The following is a 27,601-nucleotide window of genomic DNA, read 5'->3' on the forward strand; positions in this document are numbered from 1 at the left end:
TGCTTCCCAGACAAATAGTCTATAGGCAACCTGGGGAAGAGCTGACAGGAGCATGGAGGCTTTGGCAAGGATGTCCCTGGGTCAGGGAAAAGATAGCTATTGGATTTATGTTGAACTGTTTGAAAGTTGTTGGTACAATTGACAGTAGCCTACAGAAAGGGCCTGAACAGATGCAGAATGCAGCATTTAAACCCTTCCTGGGCTGATCAGGGACCCCACTGGCGTACAGCTCCTCTTGTGATTTTGTAGTGTTTTATGCCCTCTTTGCCCCCTTACTGCTCAGTCTGGGGATGACCATGAGAAGCCAGGTGGCAGAGACTCAGCCCTGCTGTGCCCAAGGCTGGGTGTTACGGTGATGGTCACTCCACAAGTGTCAGACTGCACTGATGACTTTGCCTCCTCTTCTATATCCTCTCTTCAGCCCATTGACCGGGTAAGTTTCACTCATGCTGAACACCAGAGGCCCAATTATGGTTTCAGCTTCACTACGGTAAGTCTAGATAATGCCACTAAATTCAATGAGGGGACTCCAGATTTCCACCAGTGTAAATAAGAGCAGAATCTTTCCCTGAGTGAATGCCAAAGCAGTGCAAGTTATGCTGCTTTGCCATTGGCAGCACTCCCTTCTTCCCAGGCACTTGTGTGGGGAAGGGACAGCTTATCAGTTGGCCAATCCCCTCTGCTTCCCTGCCGCCTCAGTAGAGCTACTCACCTAGGAACTGTACCCCAAAGTAACAGGCTTCTGTCAGCAGGGTCCAACGGATGATGACCTTCTCTGATGTGTACAAGGCATTCCACATGATAAGGGAGAGACCTGAGACAAGAACACATAGCAAAACTGCTTCACAGGCTGAGAGATGTTGCAGGGCAGCTCAGAGACCCACTCTCCCTACAGGGAATCTCAGAAGTAACAACAACAACTAATTCATGGAGCTAACACTCATAGGCATGATAGAGCTGTACTGGTGGAACTGAGAAATCTACTGTGGTGGCCCAAAGTTACAGAAGGGGTTGCTGCAATGTATTTGGATGAACCCACCTTCCAGACTTGACACTGCTAGAGTGCCCCAGCCTGGATCCTGTAACCACGCTGGTCTCCTCTGCACGTAGATAATATGGTAATGCGTGCACTAGAAATACAAACACTCCAAACGTGGTGGGATGGAGAGGGCACCAGAGCAACTCCTTGTGAACAAGCCCAGGGTAAGGGAGGCTGTTTACTGAGACATGGGTATTCATGACATCCCAGCATGGAAGAACCACCCGCAGCTCTGTGCTTACCACCCCACGTGATTCACCAAGCTGCCAAACTCCTTCTCCCAAAATCCAGATCCCAAATAGGCTTATTACTGGAACCAGCCTTTTGCCTTGCTTGGCTCTGAATCATGTTCATGCCTTTCCCAGAAAGCACCACTGTTCAGCAGCCCTAGTACAGAGAGAGAGAGATGTCCTGTCCTGGTCTTATATTGGAGGAGACCAAGAGAAACCAGAGGCCAACAAAAGGGGAGCCATATCACAGCACTGGGGGTTTCCGAGATTGGGCTGTGTGTGCTGTGCTTCCATTCTGCACCACCAGGTGCTGCCACAGGCTAAGGAGAGGAGATGGGCAGCAGATAAGCAGAGAACAGGTTTTCCATATGTACCAAAACCCCTGATCCTGCTACCTACCAAGCACAATACCCTTGGGTGATTCCTGCCACCATTAAAAAATAAGACCTTGCACTTGGATCCACTGTCGTAAGCAGTCTCCAGCCATCACTCCCTCTGTACAGTATCCTCAGCATCCCAGCGACAGATTCAAAGAGTGAGCAAACCTTGTGGGTCTGGGATGTGCTAGTGAAAGGCAGCAGGGCAAGCTTCTTCCCTCCCCACTACACACACCACTCTGGGAGTCTGAACTTGCATAAAACCAATTTATTCATTGTCATTCCCCAAGAGAAATCTGCCAGCACTACATTTTCCCTAAGCCTCCCACCTTCAGCTCCTCCACCCTCCAGTTTTGCTGCCACCTCCTCCTCCCCACATGGCACTGAAAAGAGAGCTGACTAGTGTTCTAATCTTTCCAGGCTCGCTAAGGCTGGAGGTTGCAGAACATGGAGCTGTGGGAGGTAGCCCTGCTTCCCCCAAAGATTCCAGCCTCAGAGGGACAAGGGAATTGCCACACTGGAACAGGCCAATGCCTTACCTAGCCCAGTACCCCCATGTTCTGCATCAAAGCTAGATGGGCCATCTAGCCTTGTGTCCCTCGCCCTCTTCTGCTGAACCAGTTCCCATCAATGGCCCTTCCAGTCTAGTATTCCATTTCTAGCAGCTTGCAATCTCCTACCTCACCCAGTGCAATACAATGTTAGAGACAGTATGGAGGGAGGGGGGTTTCTTGATCTTAGAGCTAGGAGGGAGATTGGTTTGGGGATTTTTTGCAAGAAGGTCCAACTACTTGAAGGGGCATTTACCCTGATTAACCCTCTGTCCTAACCCAGTCTGAGGTTAAGTCTGGAACAGAGCTTTCCTTTCTCCTCCCCATTAGGATTCTTCACTCAGAGCTTCTCAACATCTTCCTTGTTAGTCCTACAATTACTTACTGAGGAGGGCTCCTCCATACAGCCTGATGGGAGTCTTGCTGTTGACGGATTCTTCTTCAAAGATGGTATCATAGAGCTGATCAGGGAAAGTGAGAGCCTAAAAGGAGTGGGAAGGAGACCAAGGGAGTCTCAGTTGCTCTGCATGAGATTGGGTCACTTGAAGATGATAAAAGTAGAAGAGCAGCAGCTCCCCCTGGGTTGGAGAGTACAGACTGTACAACAGGGGTGCTCCATGTGTTTTGGGTCACATGGGGGGTGGGATTAGAGAGGAATAGTGTACAAGATCTCCTCTGTGACTTGGACACTTGGAATAGTGTCCAAGACCCCTGCTGCCAACTGTGGTTTTATGAACCTGCTACTAGAGGCTGGGACTCAGGTGTTAGGAACAACCTGTCAGGGAAGCTGTTGGTAAAACCCATTACAGAGAGACAGCTGATCACAGGCCAGGAAGAGAAAGTGGCAGCAGCTTTCGGAGGGTAGTGATGACAGAATAATCTATAAGGCCATGGAGATTGCTAGGTCATGACTGCACGTTGGCAGCCCTGGGTTGGGCTCTTTCTGGGAACAGTTCTCCCACTTACCATGATGGCGACCCCAGAAAATATGATAGCAGAGACAAACTGCCAGACCCTGCATGGGAAGAAACACAAATTAAAGGCACAGAGATTCCCCCCACCCTCATTCTTCCATCTGCCCAAGCAGGGTGGCCCCAGGTATATCCCAGAGGACACTCCCACCTAGGATATCAGGGAAAAGGGAATTCAGTTTGTGATCCTTTCTTTATGTGGATGGAGAGACTGTCTTTGAGTAGAAGTAGCCTGTATGGAATATAGAACCAAAGGGATTTCCTGGCTAGCTGGAACACAATCATTTTGGGGCATCTGACCGAGGAAGACTTATGTACAAGTCAGCTGGGCGTTTGGGGTCTGATTGATTTCAGTGGTGCACAATGGAGCAGGGACAGGTCTCCTTTGGGCATCACTGCATAGGTTAATGGGCAGGGGTATTGCACATTCAGTTTTTCTCCTTTCAACCACTCTTCTAGGCTTGTCTACAGTCACAAGGTTTGATTTAGTAGCCAATAAGGGCTGGGAACCCAGCTGGACATTCCAATCAGCTATAGACCAGCCTAGAACCCCAGCACACCCAGCTCACCCCCAAACTCATCAGCTCATACAGCCCCACTATTTCCCTTTACTCACTCAAGATTCCAGCCTGGCCCATTTGACAAACCTTTCCTACAAGACTCTGCACTTGTGCTTGTAGCCAACAGGCTGCATAGTCTCCCAAGTCCTTGTAGTCCCTTAGCTTTTGTGTCTTTGAAGGAGGAAACTTGCTCACAGCTACCTAAAAAAGTTTCTACAGCTTAAAAAAACCTACAATCCTCTAACAGAGGCCCCAGCACACCTTGGAACACAAATTAGACTCAACTCATCCAGTCCACACCTGGGACACTGGCAGTATACAACTGTCTTGTGACAGCATTTCCAGGTCCAAAGCCAGCCCCAGAGGTGTCTCACCCCATGAGAGTCTCTCCCAGCACTGGCTCAGCAACTGCTCAAAAGGCAGGGTTTGCCCCCTTGTATTGAAGAGGTACTATATCCACATTCAGATATCAGAGATAACCACTGAGGCAGGGACCTAATGTAAGAGCCCAGATGTTTAATGGCGGGGCCTCTGTTCTATAATACAGGGGAGATCCTCTTAGCCACCATACAAGAGTGTGAATCTTCACTCAACCCCCCACCCCACCCCAATTACACAGATGAGCAACACCTATGCCCAGATCCTCAGAGGAATTTAGGTGCCTACCTCCTCTTGATTTCAATGGAAGTTAGATGCCTAGATACTCTGGAGGATCTGCACTGCACAGGTGAATGATACCTCCATATCACCACGTAGAATACAACTGAGACAGGCCCATCAAAGAGGTAGGGATGTCACCATGCCTCACACAAGTGAGAAATCTGCTGTGCATACTGCAGAAATGTAATATTCTACCCACCCAGCCCACACAGGGGATACAACCCACCCATTGGCAAAGGGGAAATCACCCAGTAAACCCTCTACTGCACAGGAGACATCCACACACATACAGCATGGGTGAGGCACCTGTCCATGTTCAGGGTCATCTTGAGAGTGCCTGTACAGCCACCTGAGCTCAGCCCATTAGCACAGGTGCCCTGTTATAAGAAGTGTCTGCCTCCCTGACCATTTTATTGACCAGTAGCCCCAAGTGCCCCCTTCTGTGGCTAGCAAGGCTAAGGAGGATGCAAGGCTGCAAATGGGAGTGAGAAGAAGGCAGCAGCCCATGTACATATTTAGGACCAAGACCCTTAATGTTACCAGCCTCATCCCAACTGTACAGCCTGAGTGCTCAGACTCTCCATGGAAAAACTTACCTGAGCCCCAAGGGTTCCCGCACAGCAAATTTTATTTCATTGCCCAGGACTTGACTGATCTGAAATTCAAATGAGAACACAGTGTCTGAACAGCCTATCCCCAAATTCCTGCAAACAATCTCTGTCAGCCTGAAGAGAGGACACACATCCAACCCTATTGGGGGGGGGGGGGGGGGGGAAGAGAAATCTTATCTCTGGGTGGAATCTCTTCTCCCTCATCTAGATCTGTTGGCCCCCTTTGGCAAGTTCCCAAAAGGTCATTATTTGGAGGCCCACCCTCTAAGGAAACTCCCTCCCTCCCCTCATTGGAATGAGGTGCAAGCTCTCTTCCCTCCCCTCCTCCCCCCATGGAGATCTCCTCTTATGGGTGGGAGGGAGCAGCTGTCTGTTTACACAGATAGTGGCTGCTGGCTGTGGAGAAATATGCATGGGGCCATGATTCTCTAATAATGTCCATTCTGTAGATGGATTCCTTCACTAGTAACAGACCCTCTCATGGATCCCACTCCCCTTGAAGTGTTCTATTCTGTAGACCATCAGGAAGCATCCTCTGACCACAGTTTAAGAGCCACTCTTCTAGGGGTACCCACAACCAGATATAGGGTATGGGGAGATGTACACTTAGGAATTACAGATTAATGCAGGTAGACAAGATCCCACCCATTCCCCCCACATTATCCCTATTCCCTCTGTGATTTCACAGCTTCACACTATGAAACTCTGGCAAACCCCAATAAAATAAAATTCTCTATGTCCCAGGCAGGATGGGAGCACAGCTGAGTGCAGAATGGCAGCCATGTTTGCCTGCACAGTTACCAAGCTGCCTCCATCTCCAGAGGTGAAAGTAAGCCGGTCCAGTCTGGTGTACTGGCAAGAGCCAGTACGCCATGCTGGACTGCATGGGCTTCCACGGCTGAGATTTAAAGGGCTCAGAGCTCCCCGTGGCTGCAGGCAGCCCAGAGCCCTTTGAATCCCGGCCGCAGCTCCAGGGGCCGGGCTGGAGCCAGGATTTAAAGGGCTCGGGGCTCCCCTCAGTGGCAGGAGCTCTAGGCCTTTTAAATCCCTGCCCCAGCCCCGCAAAGGTCAGGGTTCCCCCCTATAGCCAGAGCCCCAGGGCCTTTAATTTGCCCCCGAGCCCCAGGGAGCTCCCAGCCACCTCTTCAGCTGAGAGCCCCTGGCTGATTTAAAGGCCCTGAGTCTCCCAGCCACAGCTGGTGCCCCAAGGCCTTTAAATCTTGAGAGGCCATGCCCCCCTCAGGACTCCAGCAGTACTGGTAAGTCCTGTAAGTTACTTTCATCCCTGTTTATCTCACTCAAGGCTCCTCAGTCTTTTCCATACCATGCTGACCAAATTCCACCACTCACAAGCACACATCCTCAGATACATTCGAAAGCCCAATGGGCCAGTTCCCATGAATTTCAAATGAGGTATCCTGACAATGGGGATGGCTGGTTTATGGGGTACTTCCAAACACCTGAGGAGCCAGTGGAAATAAATGAGCACCAGCAGGAGACTGGAAGCAGGAAATGGGAGCAGAAGAGAGGCTGGTTACAGGTTGCCTAGTGTATCTCAGATAAGAGGCATTTAGTCCCTTCTGCTCTCCTGGGGATATCAAACTGTCTCTGCTCTAGTGGTGATCCTGTTGGCAGGCAGCCATTTAAAAACAGTTAGAATAAATGCATGTCTCCACAGAGCCAAAGGTCACATTTCCTAAAGGGGAGCTGTCAGATTGGTATCATCAGTCCAAATGGCATGGCTCCAGGGCCTGAAGCAGAGAAGGGAGCCAAAGTTCAGTAGTTTTAGGTCAACAGATATGGGGGGGGAAGGAGAAAGCAAACCCAAAAAGGTTTCCATCTTGTTCCAGAGCTGATCGGGAGCCCAGCAAGGGATCATTTAGGAGATTAAAGGAGAACCACAGCAGAAAGGCCTCCCTGTAGGCAACACAAGGCAACAGCAAAGGGGCACTACGCAGAGGAAAGAGACCTTTACCAAGCAAATGAGAACAAAGGTGACACAGGCAGCCCTGAGTAGCTTCCTTCTTGTCTCCAGCCAGCATTGTCAGCTGCGGAGGAAAAAACAGCTGTGTGTTCCATTCTATGTCATTTCCTGCATGTAGGGAAAGGCATGGGGGAGGCCCTCAGGGCCAGAGAGCTACTTACAGCTGAGACAAATTTAGGCAAGTACTCCTTCCCCACCCTCAAGGGCCAGACTAGTCCCAGATGGTGTTCAGGGACAACTCTCAGCAGGATAACAACATTCCCAGGGAAGACTAGGCCGAGGTGGCCTTCCAGAAGAGCACAAGCCAGTTATCTGGATCTGGGGTTTTTTGTTTTGTTTGGAAAAACAAAAAACAAAACAAACAAACAAAAAAAAAAAAACACACCACATTCCCACAAGACTCCATTCATCCATTTGCAACCCAATCCTCGATGGGCACCAGGAGCATCTTCTAAAAAAATCACACCAATTTCTGAGGTATCTGCATCAGATTATGCCAAGTGGATTGACTGGCTGTGCTGTGTGCATAAAGCACAAGCTCAAAGTCACCTAATGAGTGTCCTCACAATAAAATTCCAGCAGTGGTTTAATAGTTTAAAGACAGTGTTCATATCCATTAATGTGAAAGCAGTTTACAGCCAGCCTTAGCATGTCAGAAGACCATAGTGCACGGTGCTTAAATTGCTGCTTTATTCTTGCCATGATAATGCATCTCCATGATTTGTAGAAGTCTGAGGAAAACAGCCACAGCATTCTCCGGCTAAGGAGTTCTAGAAATTAAAGTAGAGGTGGAAGGGGCTCAGAGTGAGAGATCAGTGATCTCTTCCCACTAGAGTGCGGCTAGCTGTCAGATATCAAGTCTCAATTAGCATTTTGGGCACATCTCACTCCCTGGTCAAGACCCTTTTTCCTTTTACATGCATAGATTTGTTTTCAGCCCCAGACAAACTTAATTACACATCTCTGCGCTAGACATACGAAGGCATCAGACTTTTTTTTGTAAATACCCAATTCCAAGGGATCTTTTCTTGTACAGGTTCTCACCCAAGGAAGTGTTGCCATTCTGCCTCAAGCATTGACAAATGCCCATTTCCTTCCTTGCTATGTCTCACAATGATCCCAAAATACATACTTTGAATTCAACTTGCAAAATTAGAATCAGGAACTGGCCTTGATGGGCTGCATGAGTCAATCCAATTTAGCTCTTCCAAAACAGAGGGTCATTTGTGAAGTTCAGAGCTGGGCTGAACTGTGAACACTGTCAAAGGTTTGGGTGTGTATGTATCTGGGGTTTGATTTACACCTGCTTCTCACATTAATGAGCCTCAACTGAGCAAGTCTGGACAGATATGACCAACTGGACAGGTCTTCCCTAGCCCCAACATTTTGAGAGTGATTTAGATAAAGGATCCAGGTAGATTTAGAAGTGGATAATGATCTACTAAAAAAAGTGACCTGATACTGTATGTCTCTCTCATCTCTAACTCCTAAGACTATGGGCCAGATACTTGACCACAACTAAGTGCCCTTTGTGCAGCTCCAGTGACACTCCTAAAGGGGCAAGTTGGGGGTTCTTCTAATGGAGGGGAAGCTCCTAGTGATATAAAGTTACCCAACACCCCTTGACTTCCCCTCCATGTATGGGGCATTCCAGGGCAGGCCTAGAAAGTGACAGAGGTGAGAAGGGGTGGGCAATGAAGTACTGCTCTGTCAATCCTGGACCAATGTTATGAGCCCTAGGGGGACCATTCCTGTGGCTGCTCTGACCTAGGTTGGGCTGATTCAGACCCATATGGCCCTGCTATTGGGGAGGTATCTTAAAGCCACTTGTATCTCCCACACTCAGCATGAGCTCAACTGAAGATCAAGCCCCATGACTAATTCCTTCAAGCGACTGTCAATCCCTGCTCTTCAGTGTCTTGCAGTCTCTAGCATTTGCAATTCCCTGTCAAAAGCTTCTGTGTTATTGCTCTTACACAGGCACTGCTGACTAAGGAGAACTCTTGTTTCTGTGTCTCTATATGAGCAATACAATGTGCGTGTGTTCACATGAGAGAGAGAGAGAGAGAGAGATGGTGACAGACAAAAAGAAAGATGAAGCTCTGTGTGTATCAGCATGAGTGGGGGGAAGGGGGAGAAGAGAAATGGATGGATGTTTGTGTCTGACTGTGTTCTCAAAGAGAATATAAACCACCCACAAAGTTATGTACATTCCCAAATTTATAAAGCATCATCTCCTCTAATAAGGTGAGAATAGCAGATTGAAACTCCAGGCCCTGCCGCCCCCAGAGTCCTGGCAATTCCACCCACGGCTGTGATTCTGCTGTATGCCACACCAGATGTAGCTGCATCTCAGTTGCAAAGCACTTCCTGAAGGGCTTACTGCACCAAAGGACAGTGAAAGATTCAAATGGTCACCGCCCCCCCACCCCACCCCCACTGCATCACTGGATGTGGGTTCCAGGAATTATTACGTTGCAAAGATAATATGCTGTGGTGATTTGAGTGATGGGCTGTTCAAATCTTGCAGCTAAGCAGATGCTAGGATTTCAGGGATCCCAGCCTAGTTTTTAAATCTGTCCTCTGCCTTTCAACATCTCTATTTCCCCCTCTCTCTTGCCCTGAGCACATTTTCCCATTTCCCCTCTCCTAGACATACATCTGCTGTCTTCCTCTTTTCTGCCCTCTTCATGTATTTTACTCCTCTCCATCCCCCCCAATCACATTTCAGGTTGCTTCACTGATATGCTGTTATTTTACATTCACAGGAGTTTTTTGAAATAGGCATCCCTTTCGCTTAGTCCCTTTCCACGGAACACAGACCAAGCCCCACTATCCAAACCAATCTTCCTCTCAGCTCAACTTGCATTGGCTAGAGAGGTCTGAGCCTCAGAGTCCAAATCCCAATCCAGAATTTTGGTTTGGCCCATCCTGGAGATAGGCCAAAACAGCATGGTTCATATTGGAATTTCCCCAAAGCTTAGGGTGTGTTTGGATGTGGGTGATTTTGCTTTGGGTTCCTTCCTATTACTTGTTTTTAATCTCAGGCAGGGGAAGAGAGCTGTCAGCCGAGCCTCATCCCATTATTTATCTGGTCTTTGCTATTTCTTGTTTTTTTGACCACTCCTCTGCAGTGAAAGGTCTCTTTAGTAATCTTTTCATTTAGCTGCATGCCACAAGAGATTCCTGATGCAGAGCATCTCTCAACTTCTGATCTCCACAGGTCTCCCTGCAAGTCTTTATTACAGACCATGCAAACATCTATCTTGCCCCAAAGAACATGGGGTTCAGAGATGGGTTGCCAAGTTGTTCCCCTACTGCCCTTTCCTCTCTCTCTTCCCCATCAATAACAGTTTGGCTCAAGTAAAAACTGCATGTTTGAGCCCCCTGCACTGCCTGGAACCAGTTTTCTCTTTGTGCTGAGAGGCACAATGGGGGAAGGCAGTGCAAGTTCCCCAGTTCTCACTCTCCTCAGGGACACCCAATGTCTGACCCATTGTAAGAAGCTCTTTCAATCCTCCTTTTCCCTGCTGTGGGGCAGACATCACCACCACCCATGCTGTCTCCCTGTTTAGGACCATCCAAGTTCCTCACCCCATACACCCAGAATAGTGTTACGGTATCACAGTGCATGGAGGTGGTTCTTACCTTAGACCTATGAACTTCCCCATCATCATCTTCCCCTCCAACTCCCAAGATCTTCCGTGTCTTAAGTCGGCTCACCAGGTCCGTCTGGCTATGCTTCTTCATTAGAGGTGGGGGTTGCTTGGTCGCCATGGTGACTCACGTGCAGTTCCTGGCTTTGGAAGAAACTGAAAAGACAGAGGAAGTCAAAACTGGCTGACAAGGAGCATCTCTCACGGGATTGGACCCCTTATGAGGGACTAAGCATCCTCCCATTAAAGGGGCTAGAGACACTTAGCAGGATTGGGCCCAAAATTAGTTGGGTGTCCTCCAATGGGGCATTGCTGTTCTCATGATAAGTCAGGCTAGATTTGTCCACAGCTGGACAGAGTCTTAGTTCATTTTGAACCAATGAGGAACATTTCTACCTATTTGTTGCCTCCATACCCATTTGAAAGAAAGCACCAGAACTCAAAGAAGGGGAGGTTCTGTGGCTTTAACGTAGTTACTTTAGGGCTGGTGTCAGTGCCAGCCTGACAGTCTTGGGGACTGATGCCCCAGAACAAGTCAAGTACAGGTAGCATCACTGCAAACTGGCTTCCCCTCTAATTCCCTGACCAAGAGCAACTTCTTCTAGAGCCCAAGGAAGTTCCAACTCCACGATCCATTCACTTGCTGGCCTCTCTGCCGTGTCTGTGTGCAACGAGCGCCACATGGCCCATTGTGTGGATAGTTTTTTTTAAAAACTATGGACACATGTCCCCACAGGAACAGAGACCCATCACCATTTCACACTGGTAACCTCCAGGGAGGTCTATTAAGGAATTCCAGACAAGAGAGCATTAGCAGCCACATTCTCTCCTCTCCATCCCCCGAGTTCCCTTTCTAACTGCACAAAGACCCGAGAAAATTCTGTCCACAGAGAATAAATTCTATATTTTGAGTTTCCTCAGAAGCCACAAAAGTGGCTCAAAAACCAAAGGAGAAACCTGTAGCATAAACATGCTTTTCATGGCTTCTCCAGTTAAACCTCTGCTCCATGTGCTTTTATCTTCCTAATTAAGTGGGTGGAAGAGCTTTGTTATCAGCTGGGAGCCTGTCTTCTCTCCAGATGACAGAAGGAGGGGAAGCCCAGCCAATCCAAAACCTTCCATTGGGCTAGCTGGTACTAGGTGCTCTTAAAGAGAGGCTGCCTGCTGCTTCACTCACCTGACCCTCTGGACTGATCATGAATAGACCACATTAACAATGTCCTGGGATATCAGTCTCCTCTGAGATCTCACCATGAGGGCTGATGGCATAAATGAAGGACTATCTTTCTGTGATTTCTGAGGGGATCCCAGTGATAGAATCTGTAAAGAGGATGGTAATGCAGAAGGCAGGGGTGCCTGAGCTTTATTTAAGTTTCCATGGGGAGATGTGACAGACAGCTCTGGCAATGGGAGAGACCCTAGGACTTCACTTATCTGCTTTCTTTGATGCAAGTTTTCAGCTACCCTCATCTTTGACAGACAGGCAAGGTAAAGACTATGGGGGCTAGAGGTCCCAGGATGCAGTGCTCCATCTGGATCTGTGTAGCACTGCATGCTGGGATGGATGGTATCTTCTAGCTTTTCCTCTATATTAAAAATGAGGACAGCCCTGAATTTCATAGAAAAAACACTAAAGGGGTGCATTTGGCCTGTGAGCCTCACTTAGTCCATCCTGATATAAAGTGATGTCTGAGGCAGACTGCAAGCAGGAGTTTAGCATCTTCTCACAACATTTCCCAACCAAGAGGACATTAAATTACTCTAGGGGAGCAGTTGGGTGTGACGAAAGCCGTGCGGTCCCATTTATTTACTTGCAGCATGGGGTATGGGACAAATGGTAAGTAGCTCCTTGACAGCTATTCACCTTCCCTTCCTGCTTCTGCAGTGAGTCCTAATGCAGCCCATCCTTGGAAGCAACTCATGTGTAAGGGCCACTGTCCACCAATCTTCTCTTTCCTTGGCTGAACTGAGTCCCACAGCAGCATTCCCATAAAGCACTAGAGATGTAACCCCTCTCCCCTCCTCCTCCACCAAAAAAATAAAAAAACTAAAACAAACAAAAAAAATGCACACCCCCTCTTTCCCCCCCCTGCCCCCCCCCCCACATCCCCAGACTGGAAGAAAGTCGCACACATGGCAAGAGCTGCTCCAGCTGAAGATTGCTTGGCACTTTCTCAGATCAGACAGATCCTATCTTACTTTCCTTCAGTCCGTCTTGGCTTGATCTAAAAACAACTTTTTTTCTGAGCAGGCATGGGACTCTAATCTGACAAGTCCCTCGCTCAAGCCAGATTTTCCCATAGCAGTTCCATGCAAGTGAAATCTGTGCTAGGGTATGTCTACACTGCAGCTGGGAGGTATGGTTCCCAGAGTGGGTAGACAGACATGCTAGCTTGAGCACAGCTAGCATGCTAAAAACAGCAGCGTGGCTATGCAGGCACAGGTGTCAGCTCAAACTAGCCACCTAGCTACATATCCAGGGGGTCAGGTGTGTTTGGACTCTGGCAGCTAGCCCAAGCTGTCACAACCACACTGCTCTTTTAAGTGTGTTAGCTTCAGACAGACACTAGGTTTGCTATCTCTATTGGGACCTGTTGTGGAGACATAATCCTAGCGTCAAAAGGGTACAGGGCTCAGGATGAAATGTGTTAGCTGAGGGAAGCTATTCTGGTGTCCGGTGTGGAGAAAGCACTTCATTTGTTTTCACTGCATGCTATGCACAGAGTAAGCATTCACAGGGTAAATTAGCACTGTAACATGGTCATGCTATCACAGTTTGTCAAGCCCTACAGCCGCACCAGTGCCATATCTGGCCATGACAAGCAGTATACAGCACCACAGCTCACTGGGCTGCTCCATGCTTTACAGATTTAAAGGGGTTTGCTCGGTTCAGCCCAAAGCTGCACCAAGATTCAGGTACCTTCATACGGCCAGGTGGCTGTACAAGGATGCATGGAGTTTGTTAGTGGCCACTGAGCTGTTTTACTCATCTCCAGTGTTTGAACCTAGAGAAACTGACCTGCAAGCAGGAAGCTGAGCAAAGATAGATTGATAGCCCCTCAACTGGAAGTGGACTTATGGAAGGCATTGGAGGACCATCATATGTCTTGACTGTTGCAAATTGTCAGTGTCACCTCAAGGGATCAGTACACACTAACGGCTACCTGGGGGTCTGCCCTAGAGCTCAGCAAGTGGTGGTTACCTTGCCATATAGCACTGCTGGCATAGAGATGTGGGAATGCAGAGCATGTTAGGGGAAACCCATGGCTGAGCCTGAGCTAAGCATGTAGTGAAGAAAAGCCATCAGCTGAATAGTGTTCTCTAGCAGGGTCTATGCTGGTGTCAGAACAAGAGCTGACACTGTTGCTCTGGTCTCACAATTCCCTAAGATTGCCAACTATTTCCATGATACAAACCCACAGGATCCTGGGACAAATGTCATGGCTGACTCCTGTACTCAAAGGAATTAGTAAAATGGTTCTGACCAGACTCTTAGAATTCTTTCCATCTAAACAGTTCTGCTGTTTATTTTCTTGCCAAAGTAGTGTCTGGAAAAGTACAATCCAAGGTTTTTGAGTTGTTGACTTGAGTCCAGCCCCCTTCCATCATCCTTGGAAATAGCTGCAGCACAGCCAACTGCAGCTGCCAGAACCTAGAGAGATTTAGCCAGGGAGGAGATGGATATGGGAATAAGGATGCAGCCCCTTTTCCACACTGGAGCACAAGCCAGGCAGGTTAAAGCTAGAGACTAGGGAAGCAGTTTGGAGTAATTAACTCAAATTTTGCCCTCATATCAGATGCAAATTTTCCACACAAAATCTGAACTAAATCTGTGCCCAAACCTTGAGCTGATCCTAAACCTTCAAGTCTGACCCCAAACTAGTCCCCCAAAAATCAAAACCAAGGCTCCAAAAAGCTTGGCAAACATTTTTACTGTTCCCTCCCACACACAGTTTCTGCTACCTCTCTGCTTCCTGGCTGGACACTGAAGCACACGTAATAGTTTGCTCCCATGGATTTCCAAGTTGGCTGGAATCAGGAAGCACCTGAAATTCCATTGGAAGGCCTGTTATCATGCTAGTCCTCTTTTCTGATCAAAGGCACTTGGCTCAGGCTAAAAAAGTGTCTGGGCTGTCAGATGCTTCTCTTGCCCAAGGGGAATCTTAGGGCTGTTCATTCAGTGATCGATGAAATGAGGCAAGGAGAGAAAGCAAGAGACTGAATGAGAAAGTCAAGACTCCGGGTTGTGGCTGGCTAGTGAAGAACAACCACACAAGGACTGGCTCAATATGAAGTGTCTCGTGTTACTGGGGCTAAAGCCCAAATCTTCACTTGACTTCTCCCTGAAACCTTCCCTCATAGTACTTGTCTGACAAGGCCAAACTGCCTCCTAGAAGGAAGAATGAGGCAATGGCTTACTGAGGATGGGCTGGATGCCAGAATCTCTGGCACTGACTAATTAATGGCTGTTAACATTAATGTTAAGTGCCTAATTCCAGCTCCCCAAAGCAAAGGGAATCTAAAGTTGTGGTTTCTGCTCTGGGCCCTGTTGCCCTTAGGATATGACTAGGAATAGCAGAGAAAAGGATCTATGGCCCGGCCTCTCAGACTGAGTATTGCTCTCCTCTGCAGAAGCAGAGCTGCACATTTAGCTGCAGGGATGGAACATTCATCTCCTTCAATATTTGCTGGGGTAGGGGGAAAGAAGTGGGGAAACTTGCTAAGAGACAATCTGCCACAAGGAGAGGAATTGATCCTAAGTAGCAGCATCCCCTGGCTTCCAAACTGGGGCTCATTTGTTGTAGTAGGGGAAAGGGATACACGGCTTGGGAGATTCATTCCACACAGCATCTCACCATACCACACTGGGGATAGAGCACAGAGAAATAATGCTGATCCTGCCTCCTGCTCTATTCCTCTTTCCAGGCCAGAGGGTTCTGGTTTGTAATCCCCCCCGCCCTTTTTTTGTTTTGTTTTTTTTAAGTAAAGTAAGGGAGGCTATTTGTTGCCTCATGGGGGTAACAGACAAGTCAGAGAAGGGGCAGGGGTCAGGAGTGGCTCCAGGCCTCAGCACGCCAAGCACATGCTTGAGGCAGCAAGCCACAGGGGGCGCTCCGCCGGCGCCGTGAGGGCGGCAGGCAGGCTGCCTTTGGCAGCTTGCCTGCAGAGGGTCTGCTGGTCCCGCGGCTTCGGAGGACCTCCCGCAGGCATACCTGTGGAGGGTCCAAAGCCGCGGGATCAGCGTATCTTCCGCAGGCAAGCCACTAAAGGCAGCCTGCCTGCCACGCTTGGGGTGGCAAAATGCCTAGAGCCGCCCCTGGCAGGGGTAGGGCTATAATGGCTCAGGGGACTGAACATGTGATACAGAGCCTTTTGTCTCTCTCTAGAGCACCAGTTCCACTCTGACTAAAGGCCAATTATGATCAAAATTCATTCCCATCTGATGGCTGGTCAATGGCCTCCGTGAAATGAGTTGCTGGATCTCAGTCCAATTCTTAGTGGAGGTTTGCTCACATCACCATTAGTATTACCCTGGGGCTGCTCTAAGGTATGCCAGGGACTAACCAAATGCCAAGACAATATTTGAGTGCGCAGGTGGAATGTAAAGGGTTACTTCAGGCCAGTTGTGTGCCTAGACTCCAACCCCTAAACACAGCTTTGGTCCTGTGCCTCAATTCTTATCTGGAAAAATGGAAAAAAAATTCCACCTCCCAGAGGTGATGTGAGAATGTGTGTGTGCACGTCAGTCTCTCACACACACACACACACACACACACTCTGCAATGGCTACTCCAATTGAAGATTGCTCTTGCTGTCTGATCTGAGAAGGTGCTAAGCAAACGAGACAAATGCCCACTTCCCCCCACTCAAGTGGGGTATGGAGGAATGAGCAGGGGGGGCAAATGGCAATGTCAGCCCAGTCATGGGGGAGGGGAAGACAGGGCTCCAGTGAGCAGCGACACCAGCCCCATGCAGGGATGGGGGGAATGCTTTGATGAGCCGCTTGTGCCAGCCCCACACTGTGTCCTGTTTTCCCTTTGGGAAAGATGGTCACCCTAGTCTAATGCCACCCCTCTTGCCTGCTCTATTCCTTTCCCCCAGCCTAATTGCCCCTTCCAGCACTCACTCAGCTGAGCTTTGGAACTGAAGAGGCAAAGCTATTAGGAAGGAGAATGAAGCTTGAATGTGTGATGGTCTTGGAAGCCAAATCTGTACTCAGACCACACAGGCTTGGAAGGTGTATACTGAATGATGTAGAGATGAGAAGTCCTCTGTTTAGCCACAGAACAGGTACACAATCAGGCAGCAGCAGGACAAACTTCTCCCTTAAACTCCAAACAGTCACTCAGTCTCCCTCCCCCTCTACCCCCAGGCATTACCTTACTGGGAAGGCACAATTCTAGGAATGAGAGGGACATTGAGTCTCCAAGGCACATTCAGCCTTGACCTAATGAAACCTTCAAGTACTGAGGTAATGCCAGGACATCTGGGACCTCCTTGATCCTGCTACATTGCCTTGATGTCCCTTTGTCCCAGCAGCATGTCCAAGTCAGTTCCAAAATCCCCCTCTCCCTCTGCATGAGCCCACCACATCTCCCAGAGCTCATTCAAAACACTATTAAAAAGGCTGCAGAGCTTCCTATGCCCCATTATCCCACCAGACCCCCATAGTAACACCTCCCCAGTATTACCCATGTATCTCATAACATTTCCACTAAGGGCTACAATGACATGAAATGCATTTGAGTACAGTCTCTAGAGGAGCATTATTAATCCATCTTGTCCCCAGTATGGACATTTCTCCTACCTGGCATACCCGGGCTGGTCCAAACAAGATTTTTATCTGGCTCTGGTGTTGGCAAATCAGCATGGGGAATCCCAACACAGTGAGCATCCCATTAGTAAAAGGCTGCCTGGGAACTTCTGCATGCTATGTGCTTTTATACAGCACTTGACAAATATAAGCTAATTAATCCTCAGTGCACCCTTTGGAGGTAAGTACTTATCCCATTTTACAGATGGGGAAACTGAACTATAGAGAAGCAAAGTTACTTGCTTTAAGGTCACACAATGAGTCAGAGCCAGAGCTGAAATTAAAACGAAGATGTACTAACTCCTAGCCCTATGGCCAGTCCACTAGACCCTGGACCATATGCTTTGCGTTTCTACTTGCCTTTACCATTCGTGCACTAAATCTTCGCTCAGCCCATCTTAAGCATCTCAGTGGCATGGTAAAAAACTTCCCTGACACAGAAAAGGAATATAAGATACCCAAAATGCAAAGCCATTTCTCCCTGGTACAAAGCCAGCATGGCATTCTGTCTACAAATAGCTCAAAAGGGAAGAACAGACAACAACCCTTTTATTTCTTTGAGGGATAACAACATCATGCTGCCATTGGTAGGTAGATCAGCTTCATTTTCATTTTAACCTGGGGAACTGGATGAATCAGGGGAATGGAATATGGATCCTTTAGCTTCTAGGTTGTCAGTGAAGAACTGACTTAGCAGTCACCAAGTTGTCAGAGGGCTGCTCAGTGGCCTCTGTGAAATGAGCTTGGCAGTCTCAGTCTGATTCCTAAGGAACAGGTTTCTCTGTCCCAAGGAGCACTAACTGGTCCCCTTGTTGACAGTCTCAGCGAAGGGGGCAGGAGCTGAATGGGCCATGAGTCTGAACTCTGTTCTCTCAGTGCTCGAGATGGCCCTTCTCCAGTGTGGTATTTCCATTTGATACACTTCATAGATTCTAGGGCTGGAAGGGACCTTGAGAGGTCATCAAGTCCAGTCCCTGCCCTCACAGCAGGACCAAATACTGTCTAGACCATCCCGGAGAGACATTTATAAAACCTACTCTTAAGTATCTCCAGAGATGGAGATTCCACAACCTCACTAGGCAATTTATTCCAGTGTTTAGCCACCCTGACAGCTAGGAACTTTTTCCTAATGTCCAACCTAACTTCCCTTGCTGCAGTTTAAGCCCATTGCTTCTTGTTCTAGCCTTAGCCTCTAAGGCAAACAAGTTTTCTCCCTCCTCCTTACAACACCCTTTTAGATACCTGAAAACTTCTATTATGTCCCTTCTCAGTCTTCTCTTTTCCAAACTAAACCAACCCAATTCTTTCAGTCTTCCTTCATAGGTCATGTTCTCAAGACCTTTAATCATTCTTGTTGCTCTTCTCTGGACCCTCTCCAATTTCGCCACATCTTTCTTGAAATGCAGTGCCCAGAACTGGGCACAATACTCCAGTTGAGGCCTAACCAGAGCAGAGTAGAGCGGAAGAATGACTTTGTGTCTTGCTCACACCACACTTGTTAATGCATCCCAGATTCATGTTTGCTTTTTTTGCAACACATCACACTATTGACTCATATTTAGCTTGTAGTCCACTATAACCCCTAGATCCCTTTCTGCCATACTCCTTCCTAGACCATCTCTTCCCATTCTGTATATGTGAAATTGATTGCTCCACTTAGGAAGGAACACTTGACATTTAACAAAGACAAATGCAATCCTGTTTACCTCAGACCATTTCTCCAATTTGTCCAGATCATTTTCAGTTATGACCCTATCCTCCAAAGCAGTTGTAATCCCTACCAGTTTGGTATCATCTGCAAACTTAATAAGCGTACTTCCTAGGCCAATATCTAAGTCACTGATGAAGATATTGAACAGAGCCGGTCCCAAAACAGACCCCTGCAGAACCCCACTTGTTATACCTTTCCAGCAGGATTGGAAACCATTAATATTCTCTTTCAAAGATTCCACAATGGGCACACTTCTGGTACCTGGATACTATGGTGACAGGTAGATTAGACCGATCGATGAGATAATTGAGGGACAGATCCGTCACAAACTTGTTGGAATTAGTATTTCAGAACTACAGGCTATGTGATCATTTATTTTTTATTGTGATTTACTGTCTTAGAGGTACTCCCAGGTCCTTCATCAGGCATCAACCTCAACACACCTAAGTCAACTGCCTACCATCTCTATACAAAGAAAGCTATTATAGGGCATTCCCTCTCATGGGGAGAGAACATGGATGGTGATATAGAGATTTCCTCAATCTGTAATGAAGACATGCAAGGTAGATTCTCTCATATGGTGCACAGCACCTGTATTATACCTGGCTCACATAAATGGGACTAAAGCCCACAGCTTCTCTTTTGTTGCCTCTTCCTGTAAGGCCTCACAGACAGTAATTCACTTGTCCAGCTCCTCCGCTGCCTTTCCCAGGCTCTGGCTGTCCCTTCTCTAGTGTACAGCAACCATGGGAATGGCCATGTTTAAGGCAGGTTGCTCCACACACTGAAGGCTAATCAGCATGGCTATGCTGGCTTCAAAAAGGACCGATAGGGCTTGGAAGCACGTGGTGACCAAAGGTAAGTTTGGAAGAGAGGTGCAGGATTAGGGTTTATTATGCTCTAATAACAAGATGTATTGTAAAGAGGAAAGGAGATAGATCACTTGATAATGGTCCTGCTCTGTTCATTCCCTCTGAAGCACCTGGCATTGGCCCCGGTCAGAAAAATGGGCACTGGCCTGACCCACTGTGGCTGTTCTTATCATTAAAAAGATTATAGGCCACAGCAAACGTGTCATGTATTTGTATGTTCCCCCCATAATACTTGAGCGCCTCACAGTCATTAGTGTATTTATCCTCATAGCACCCCTAGGAGACAGGGAAGTGCTATCATTTTACACACAGGGAACTGAGGCAAAGAAATTACATGCCTTTCCCACACTCTCACAGGAAGTGGATCTGGGTCTCCTAAACCCCAAGCTAATGCCCTAACCACCATCTCTCTGGCACGGCAATCCACTGGAGATGCCAGAGAAACAGTCAGCCCCAAATCCCCACTCTGATTTGAACTAACCCCTCTCCCTGGTTTCTTTGGCTGTGTCTTTCCTGCAAAAAAGGTTTGTTGGGGAGGGGGGGTTGGTTTTACAGTGGGATGGCGATTCCACCTTAAAATCCTAATGGAAACAAGACCTGGGTTGTTTTTACCAGAAGGTAGTGAGGTGAACTCAGCACTCTACTTCTGCCTAGTTTACATAGCAGTGAAACTACAGGGCCTTGTCACCACTAAGAGTTACAATGGGATAGCCAATCTGCATTAGTTATCCTGGGGTAGAGCAGCACCTTTTTTAGGAAAAACCTTAAGTAGCAACTTAAATATGTTGCAGTGGATGGGACTGAGATCTGAGCTCAGATTTCCCTCCTGTCTATTGATTGCTCTGCCTTCAGCAGACCAAGCCAGGGTATCACTTACTATGCACCCTCACAGGTGTGCCTTGTCGCCCAGTTGCAGCACATGGAACAACGCACTGTGGACAATTGCGTAGCTGTTCCTGGGATTCATGCTTTCTGAACTGCATACCCTTGCTAAGAGGGGCCACTCTTTCCAAGCTGTCTCTGCAGGTGAGGATGTCCCAGATAGGGTGACCAAACAGCAAGTGTGAAAAATCAGGACAGGGGGTGGGGGAGTAATAGGAGCCTATATAAGAAAAAAAGACCCCAAAATCGGGACTGTCCCTATAAAATCAGGACAGCTAATCACCCTAGTCCTAGAGATCCAGAGAAATAAAATCAGATCCAATTTGAACAGGACCAACCTTTAGGGGTGGGGAAAATAATTCTCAAACATTACAGGACTCTATAGTGTGACTGCAGTGGTAGTACAGGATCAGTCTGCAATTCACATACAGTGAGAACTGGAGACAACAGCATTTCTCTCCTGTAACACAGGCGGGGCACATGGCATTCTTCTCCCACAGTGACAACAGGCCTTTGAATGGAGGAAGGAGCCCACGATACTGTCAAGAATCTCTCATGCCCGAGAGTCAAGGTGGGTGAGGTAATGTCTTTTATTGGACCAACTTCTGTTGGTGAAGGAGGCAAACTTTCCAGCTACACAGAGCTCTTCTTCAGGCCCTGCCAGAATGTCATTCCCTACAGTGGTATAGGCCAGGGTTCTCAAAACTTCATTGTACCACAACCCGCTTTGACAACAAAAATTACTATATGACCCCAGGAGGAGGGCACACAGCTGAAGCCGGAGCCCTGCCACACCGGGCCGCAGCTCAAGGGTCTTCAACTCTGGGTGCGGGGGTCTGTAGCCTGAGCCCCACCACCCAGGGTGGAAGGCCTTGGGCTCTGGTAGGTGGTGGGGCATGGCCTTCAGCTTCAGCCCTGGGAAGTGGGCCTCAGGCTTTGGCCCCAGACCCTAGCAAGTCTGACAACAGCCCTGGCAACCCCGTTAAACAGGATTGTGACCCACTTTGGGGACCTGACCCACAGTTTGAGAAGCGCTGGTGTAGGCACTACTGTGTACAATGGGTGACTCACAGGGAGAGAACTGGAGTGGTTTGTGCCTTTCTTAAGAGCACACTGGAAGAAGCTGCTAGTTAAATCCTAACAAGGAGGGTGATGGGTCTTCATTCTTTGACGTACTTTGTAAGAGGAAGCTCCTCTTAAGACACAATCTGGTGGGCATCACGTCAAACTTACTTTGTGCTGCTTGAGCCCCAGTGAAACAGCTAGCATGGAGCCCTGTTATTGTCAGGTAAGCACTAGAGGATCTGTATAAACTAGGGATGGTCATCTCTCCAGGAAGCTTTAGAAAAATAAAACGCAAGGTGCTTCTCCTCACTTCTGAGGTCACCTCTCCTCTCCCCTTATACCCTGCTTTCCATGCAGCCTCCTAGCTATGATTTCAGCCAGCATTCAACACCAGAACACACTGTTTCCCTCACAACTTGCACTCTCATCTAAAATCCTTTCTCCCCTATGCCCTCCATGTACCACCCATGCTCCCATGGATCCTTTGCTCCTTTCACTCCTCACAGAGTCTTTCCTGAGCTCATGCTCCCCAGTACAGCTACATGGTCATTTGCACACGTCATCGCTTTATAATTGGCTGCAAAAAATCCCTTATGGGAGGAAAGCAGCAGAGAAAATGAATGCATCATCATTCCTATTATTAGCAAAGCCAATGCACACTCCCATCTCCTTAGAAAAAGCACAGAGAACTTTGCAGAGACAGTGCTGTAGTGAGGTTGCCCTAATTTTCATGCTTGTTGCCAGGGGCCTTCGGAGGTGCAAAATTGCTGGTGCATAGAACTACCCAAACTACTCCCCCTCCTGGCATTCTTGCTGCAGGGGGGAGCCCTCCTATGGGGCCATGGCCCAGGCATGTATTGCCTTGGGTCTCCCTCCAAACAGCTGGGGGGGGAGGAGGAAGAGAAGAGAAAGAGGAGGGAAGGAACGTGAAAGCAACTAGAGGAATGGGGTTAGGGCTGGGGAACAAGATAGGGCCAAGAACACTGCAGAAGTGGAAGGGACATAGGGGGAATATCCTATCTATCTGTAGATCTCTAGCTGACATCAATTTCAGGCTGTGAAAGGGTTTTGAGAGAGACAAATTCAAATTTTAAAAAAGCCATGGGAAGGAATTTCCCCACAGAATAAAAATCCCCAACAGTCTGTCCAGGCACTTACGGGAAAAGATGGCCAAAGCCCCAGCTTCAGGGAGTCATTTCCCCGCCCCCCTCTGGAGGGGAAGCTATTTGATCTCAATGTTCTTGCTTGCTTGCCCGTTTGTAGTCTTGCTCCCTTAGCTCCAAGCTGGGTATTTCAAATCCATTTTCCTTGTTGCAGCAGCTGGGGGATGTGTCCTGGCTCAGGGATTTTATCTTCCAAGGGTTTCAGCTTTCTTATGAGGGGAGCCAGGAAGTTTCCTTCTGATTCTTACACTTAGCGTGAAATACTTTTCAACTTTTGATTTTTTTCCCCAAAAAGGTGTTAAGTTTCCCCAATATGAGTTAAAAAGCTGTCAGTTTTATTAGTGTCCTTAAATATGAGCTATAATTAAACACAGCACCCACGCTGCTACATGGCTGATAATTGCCACCTGCAATGATGTGACAAGCCTTCCAAAGATAGAAAAGGCATCTGTGTCCTATCCTGAACAATCACTTTGCATCTTATATCAGCTTTGCTGACCATGCTGTGTCACAGGTTGCACGTGCTCTGCCACATACACACATGCGGTCACATAACACATGCTGTCAGACATTTCATACAGTTTAATCAGTGTACACCTTTTGCCACATCTTACTCATGCTGACACACACCATGACACATTGTTAATGCTCAATCACGCCTGACAATATACATGCACATGCAATCACATACACTATACATGCTCTGCCACAGCAACTTGCTTTTCAGAAAGATTGCCTGAATGCCCCTTGCTACAGTCGAGTGTTTTAACTGTTATATAAAGTATACAAGATGCAGTCTGCCAATTCCGTGGCTCCAATTTCTAAGTCTTATTTTCATAAGACACTCAATTCCCTTCCATTTCTTCCACTAATAAAAATGGTACCTTTTAGCACCGAGCCCATTGCAGCAATCCATCAGCAAGGAACTACTGTAGATCTGATGAGTCAAAGTGCATTGCCAGTTTCAAAGTAGCTCTAGAATCTGGAGCATCACTTTAATAATTGATTGGACTGCCATGCCAAACAGCACAGGGATAACTGCCTCTCTTGATCCATCAGGCTTGGACTGGGAACTCATACATGGACTGTAAGTCTCCAGAGTTGCTAACAGATGATGATAGAGAAAGACAGGTGGGATACAAGGTTCCCTCATGCAAAAATGCATTTAAAATGTACTTCTCTCCAGATATACTGAGTGGTAATTAGATGACTCAGGTGTCATTAGCAGAATGCTCTAAGCAACAGTGTTCCCCAGGGCACTAGGGAGGGAAGAAAATAATGGAATTTTCACTGCACATGCTCTTCTCCTTTAAGAGCACTGAAAGGGCATGGGATGTGTTCCTCTTTCATTTGTTTCCCAGCTAGCCCTGCTGTGTGTTCCTAGAGTACATTCCTGGAATCTTAACATATCACCTGTCCTGCAGGAGATTTCTATTAAGTACACCACACATTTCTTACAGGATAATAAGAATTTTAAAAGGGCCAGGACTGTAATCCATAAAAATTCACTGAGAGGGTCCTTTCAGTTCTGCAGAAGAATCTAATATTGTCCAACAGTTTGTCTTCTCATTTTAGGGAATACATAGGGTCAAATTCAAAGGAATAGCAGGGCAAGATACCCATCACAGGTATCTTTAAGGAGAGTTGGGCTCAACCTCACCTGTGATAGATCAGCCACACGCCCACCCTCCCAAACTGATCCTGACCAGCTCAGGATTAGATGGTCTGGGTCAATAATTGGGTGCAGCTGGGAAGGAGCTGAGTGATGTCCTTAAAAGGCTGGGAGAACTGACTGGCCTTGAAAGGAGAGAAGAGGAGAAAGGCAGAGACACAGTCTAGGGGAAGGATGCCAAGGAAGAAGCCTTGAGGGTCAGTAGCCTGGGAGGCAGGGCTCTGTAGAAAATGGGGAAGAATTCTGCAGACAACTGAGCCCAGAAAAGGTTTGTTTCCTTGTTTTGGACTTTGGGAGAGAGAAACCTAAGAAAAGCCCAGGTGGGCTGGAAGATCTTGTGTTTGTTATCTTTAACTCATCCAAAAACAATGATGTCAAACATTAGTTCTACCACCTTCTAGCATACCTAATGAGCAACATGGCTGGAAGACCAAGTCACCCTTCCCGACCACTAAGGCTTGAAGGTGGAATGGGGTGCCATTGCTGCAGTAGCAGGTTTTGTCATGAGAGGATGATTCCAGAATGGCGAGTCCTGTCACAATAACCTTGTAAAAAATTCCATAGAAAAAGTGTGAAATAGGGTATTAACAGTATTGTAGCTGTTTGTATCATTATTGAAAAAGGTTGAACTCATTTTACAGTTGGTAGCCTCAAACCTCATTTGCTTTCGCCTTCTGTGACCTGAAAACAATCCAGTTTTCGTTCTTGAATTTATATCCCAGAATCCTTTATGCCCCATTTCCTAGAGTACTTTGTAGTGTTTCAATTTAAAAGAAAAAAAACAAAAAAAAACACCACATGCCACTGGTGCAGAGGGCTCAGTTCATTGAGCCATGTGGTAAGTCTATTCACTGCATATACATATTGATAATTTCACATTAAGTATAATTGATGCATTCTTATGAAGTTTTAACTTATATATCCAGATATAGCTATAGACAAAGCTAATTATCACTGGCTTGCAACATTCAGAAAGCTTTCTGGTTATGAAGGAAGGCTAGAAAAAAATTCTGCTCTACCCTGGGGTCATGACCAATACTGAGGACAGTTGCTTAAGTGACACTACAATATTCTAAAAGGTATTCTCAGGTTCACTATCTTTAAATGCATCAGTCTCCCATTTTTCTACCTCTAAACAGAAAGAGCTCTAGTGATATTTACAAAGGCTTGCCACTTCATAAACATTAAATCATCACTTTCCCATGTGTGGCCAAGGGTGTGTTCTGGCCCAAAAAATTGGGCTGATGGAGTAAAAGTTTAACCAAAATGTTACAAGGGTCAAGCCTGGTTGCCCTTTTAGGCCTCAAAGCCACAGGACTCCACCAAAACAAATTGATTTCACTTAAGTGTCCATGCTGATTTTGCATCATCCCATCAGATGCTCTCAACCTTTCCAGTCTACTGTACCCTTTCTGGAGTCTGATTTGTCTTGCATAGCTCCACTTTTCACCTGACTTATGCTACTTGCTTACAAAAAAAAAGTGTCACAGCAATTTTTCAGTAATAGCGTGCTCATTTTTACCATACAAAATAAATTGATTGGAATATAAATACGGTACTTGTACTGCAGTGCATCATATACGGATCAGTATAAACAAGTCATCTGTATGAAATTTTAATTTGCACTGACTTTGTTAGTGCTTTTTATGTAGCCTGTTGTAAAACTAGGCAAATATCTAGATGAGTTGATGTAGATCCTGGAAGACCCTTGAGTATCCCCAGGGGTAACATACCCCTGGTTGAAAACCACTGACTTAAAAGGCCTAGCCAGAAGTCCAGCAGCCCTGTGGTTTATCCCACTGTTGAGCAGAAAATACCCCCTTCAATGAAAAAGCTTTCTGTAGCCTTAACAGGTCCTGAGATTAAACCTTAAAAAATCATGTCTGTTATCCATAGGAAAGTCGCTTGTATTACTCATGAGTAGTGAAGGCACATCCATCCCAGATTAGTGCAATAAAAATCATGTATATGATGTATAGGAGATGGCCCTGAGCCCCCTGGTTTGAATCCAGATCAAATCTTTCCTTACATTCAAGGGGTATTTGAATGTGGGGCTTTAATTGTGGCCCGTTTCTAATTACGCATACTAGCATTTAGAAACTGTACTACAGTGAAAGCATATTGGAGATTGTAAGATGATGCAGGCTGAATTGTTGCCATATAACTAAGATTGATATCTAACCCCTGATATGGCCCCTCAGTGTGGAAGACTGACTGGCATTAGCTTTTTGTTCCTGGTCTTATTAATTCCTCTGTATGCCAGGTTGTTTTATGGGAGGTTGGTCATTTACAGTGTGGTAACATGCTCTTACCTCCTCCCTAGACCACTCACAGTATTAACCACCAGTCATCACTCAACTACAGTTCTGAGGCTTATCACTCCCTTGTGGCTTTTTAATGCACAAACATGTCATTTATACACACACACACACACACACCCTCCGCAAGCTGCTTTGTAGAAAGCAGCGTGGAGGCAGCTGACTGACAACTACTATCTGAGGACTGGGACTAGAAGGTGTAACTTAGTTTCTCCTCCCCACCAAACACACCCGCCCACATCACTGCACCTGGTCTGTAGCCTGTCCCCAGCTGGTGAAACCACCATCATTTTTCTGACACTATCATGGTTTCTATGGCAACAGGCTGATGCTAGAAATGTCAGATTTGAAACTCTTGCTTGAGAAAGCCCAATGAGGGAGGGTGGATTCCAGGACCGGGGGCGGGGGGGGGGGGGGGGGAGAAAATCTGAGGTTGGAGGGGAGAACTTAGGAAATCAAAAAGTT

General features: G+C 47.2%; 1 protein-coding gene across 3 annotated transcripts in view; it reads right to left on the reverse strand.

Moving 5' to 3' along the window:
- TP53I11 (tumor protein p53 inducible protein 11) overlaps positions 1 to 27,601 on the reverse strand; it is a 60,768-nt gene that overhangs the window by 19,867 nt on the left and 13,300 nt on the right. For 2 of the 3 annotated variants that reach the window (XM_032783431.2, XM_032783428.2), the window contains exons 2-6: positions 10,632 to 10,795; positions 4,985 to 5,043; positions 3,164 to 3,212; positions 2,583 to 2,679; positions 713 to 814 (exon numbers count right to left, since the gene is read on the reverse strand). In XM_032783431.2, coding sequence (XP_032639322.1) covers positions 713 to 814; positions 2,583 to 2,679; positions 3,164 to 3,212; positions 4,985 to 5,043; positions 10,632 to 10,760 — 436 coding nt within the window. In that variant the 5' untranslated portion in view covers positions 10,761 to 10,795. Of the gene's footprint in view, positions 1 to 712; positions 815 to 2,582; positions 2,680 to 3,163; positions 3,213 to 4,984; positions 5,044 to 10,631; positions 10,796 to 24,030; positions 24,253 to 27,601 lie in introns of those variants that run through there. The other variant, XM_032783430.2, reaches the window with a different exon arrangement.

This window comes from Chelonoidis abingdonii, chromosome 4 (assembly GCF_003597395.2).
Source record: "Chelonoidis abingdonii isolate Lonesome George chromosome 4, CheloAbing_2.0, whole genome shotgun sequence".
In the NCBI taxonomy this organism is placed as follows: domain Eukaryota; kingdom Metazoa; phylum Chordata; order Testudines; family Testudinidae; genus Chelonoidis; species Chelonoidis abingdonii.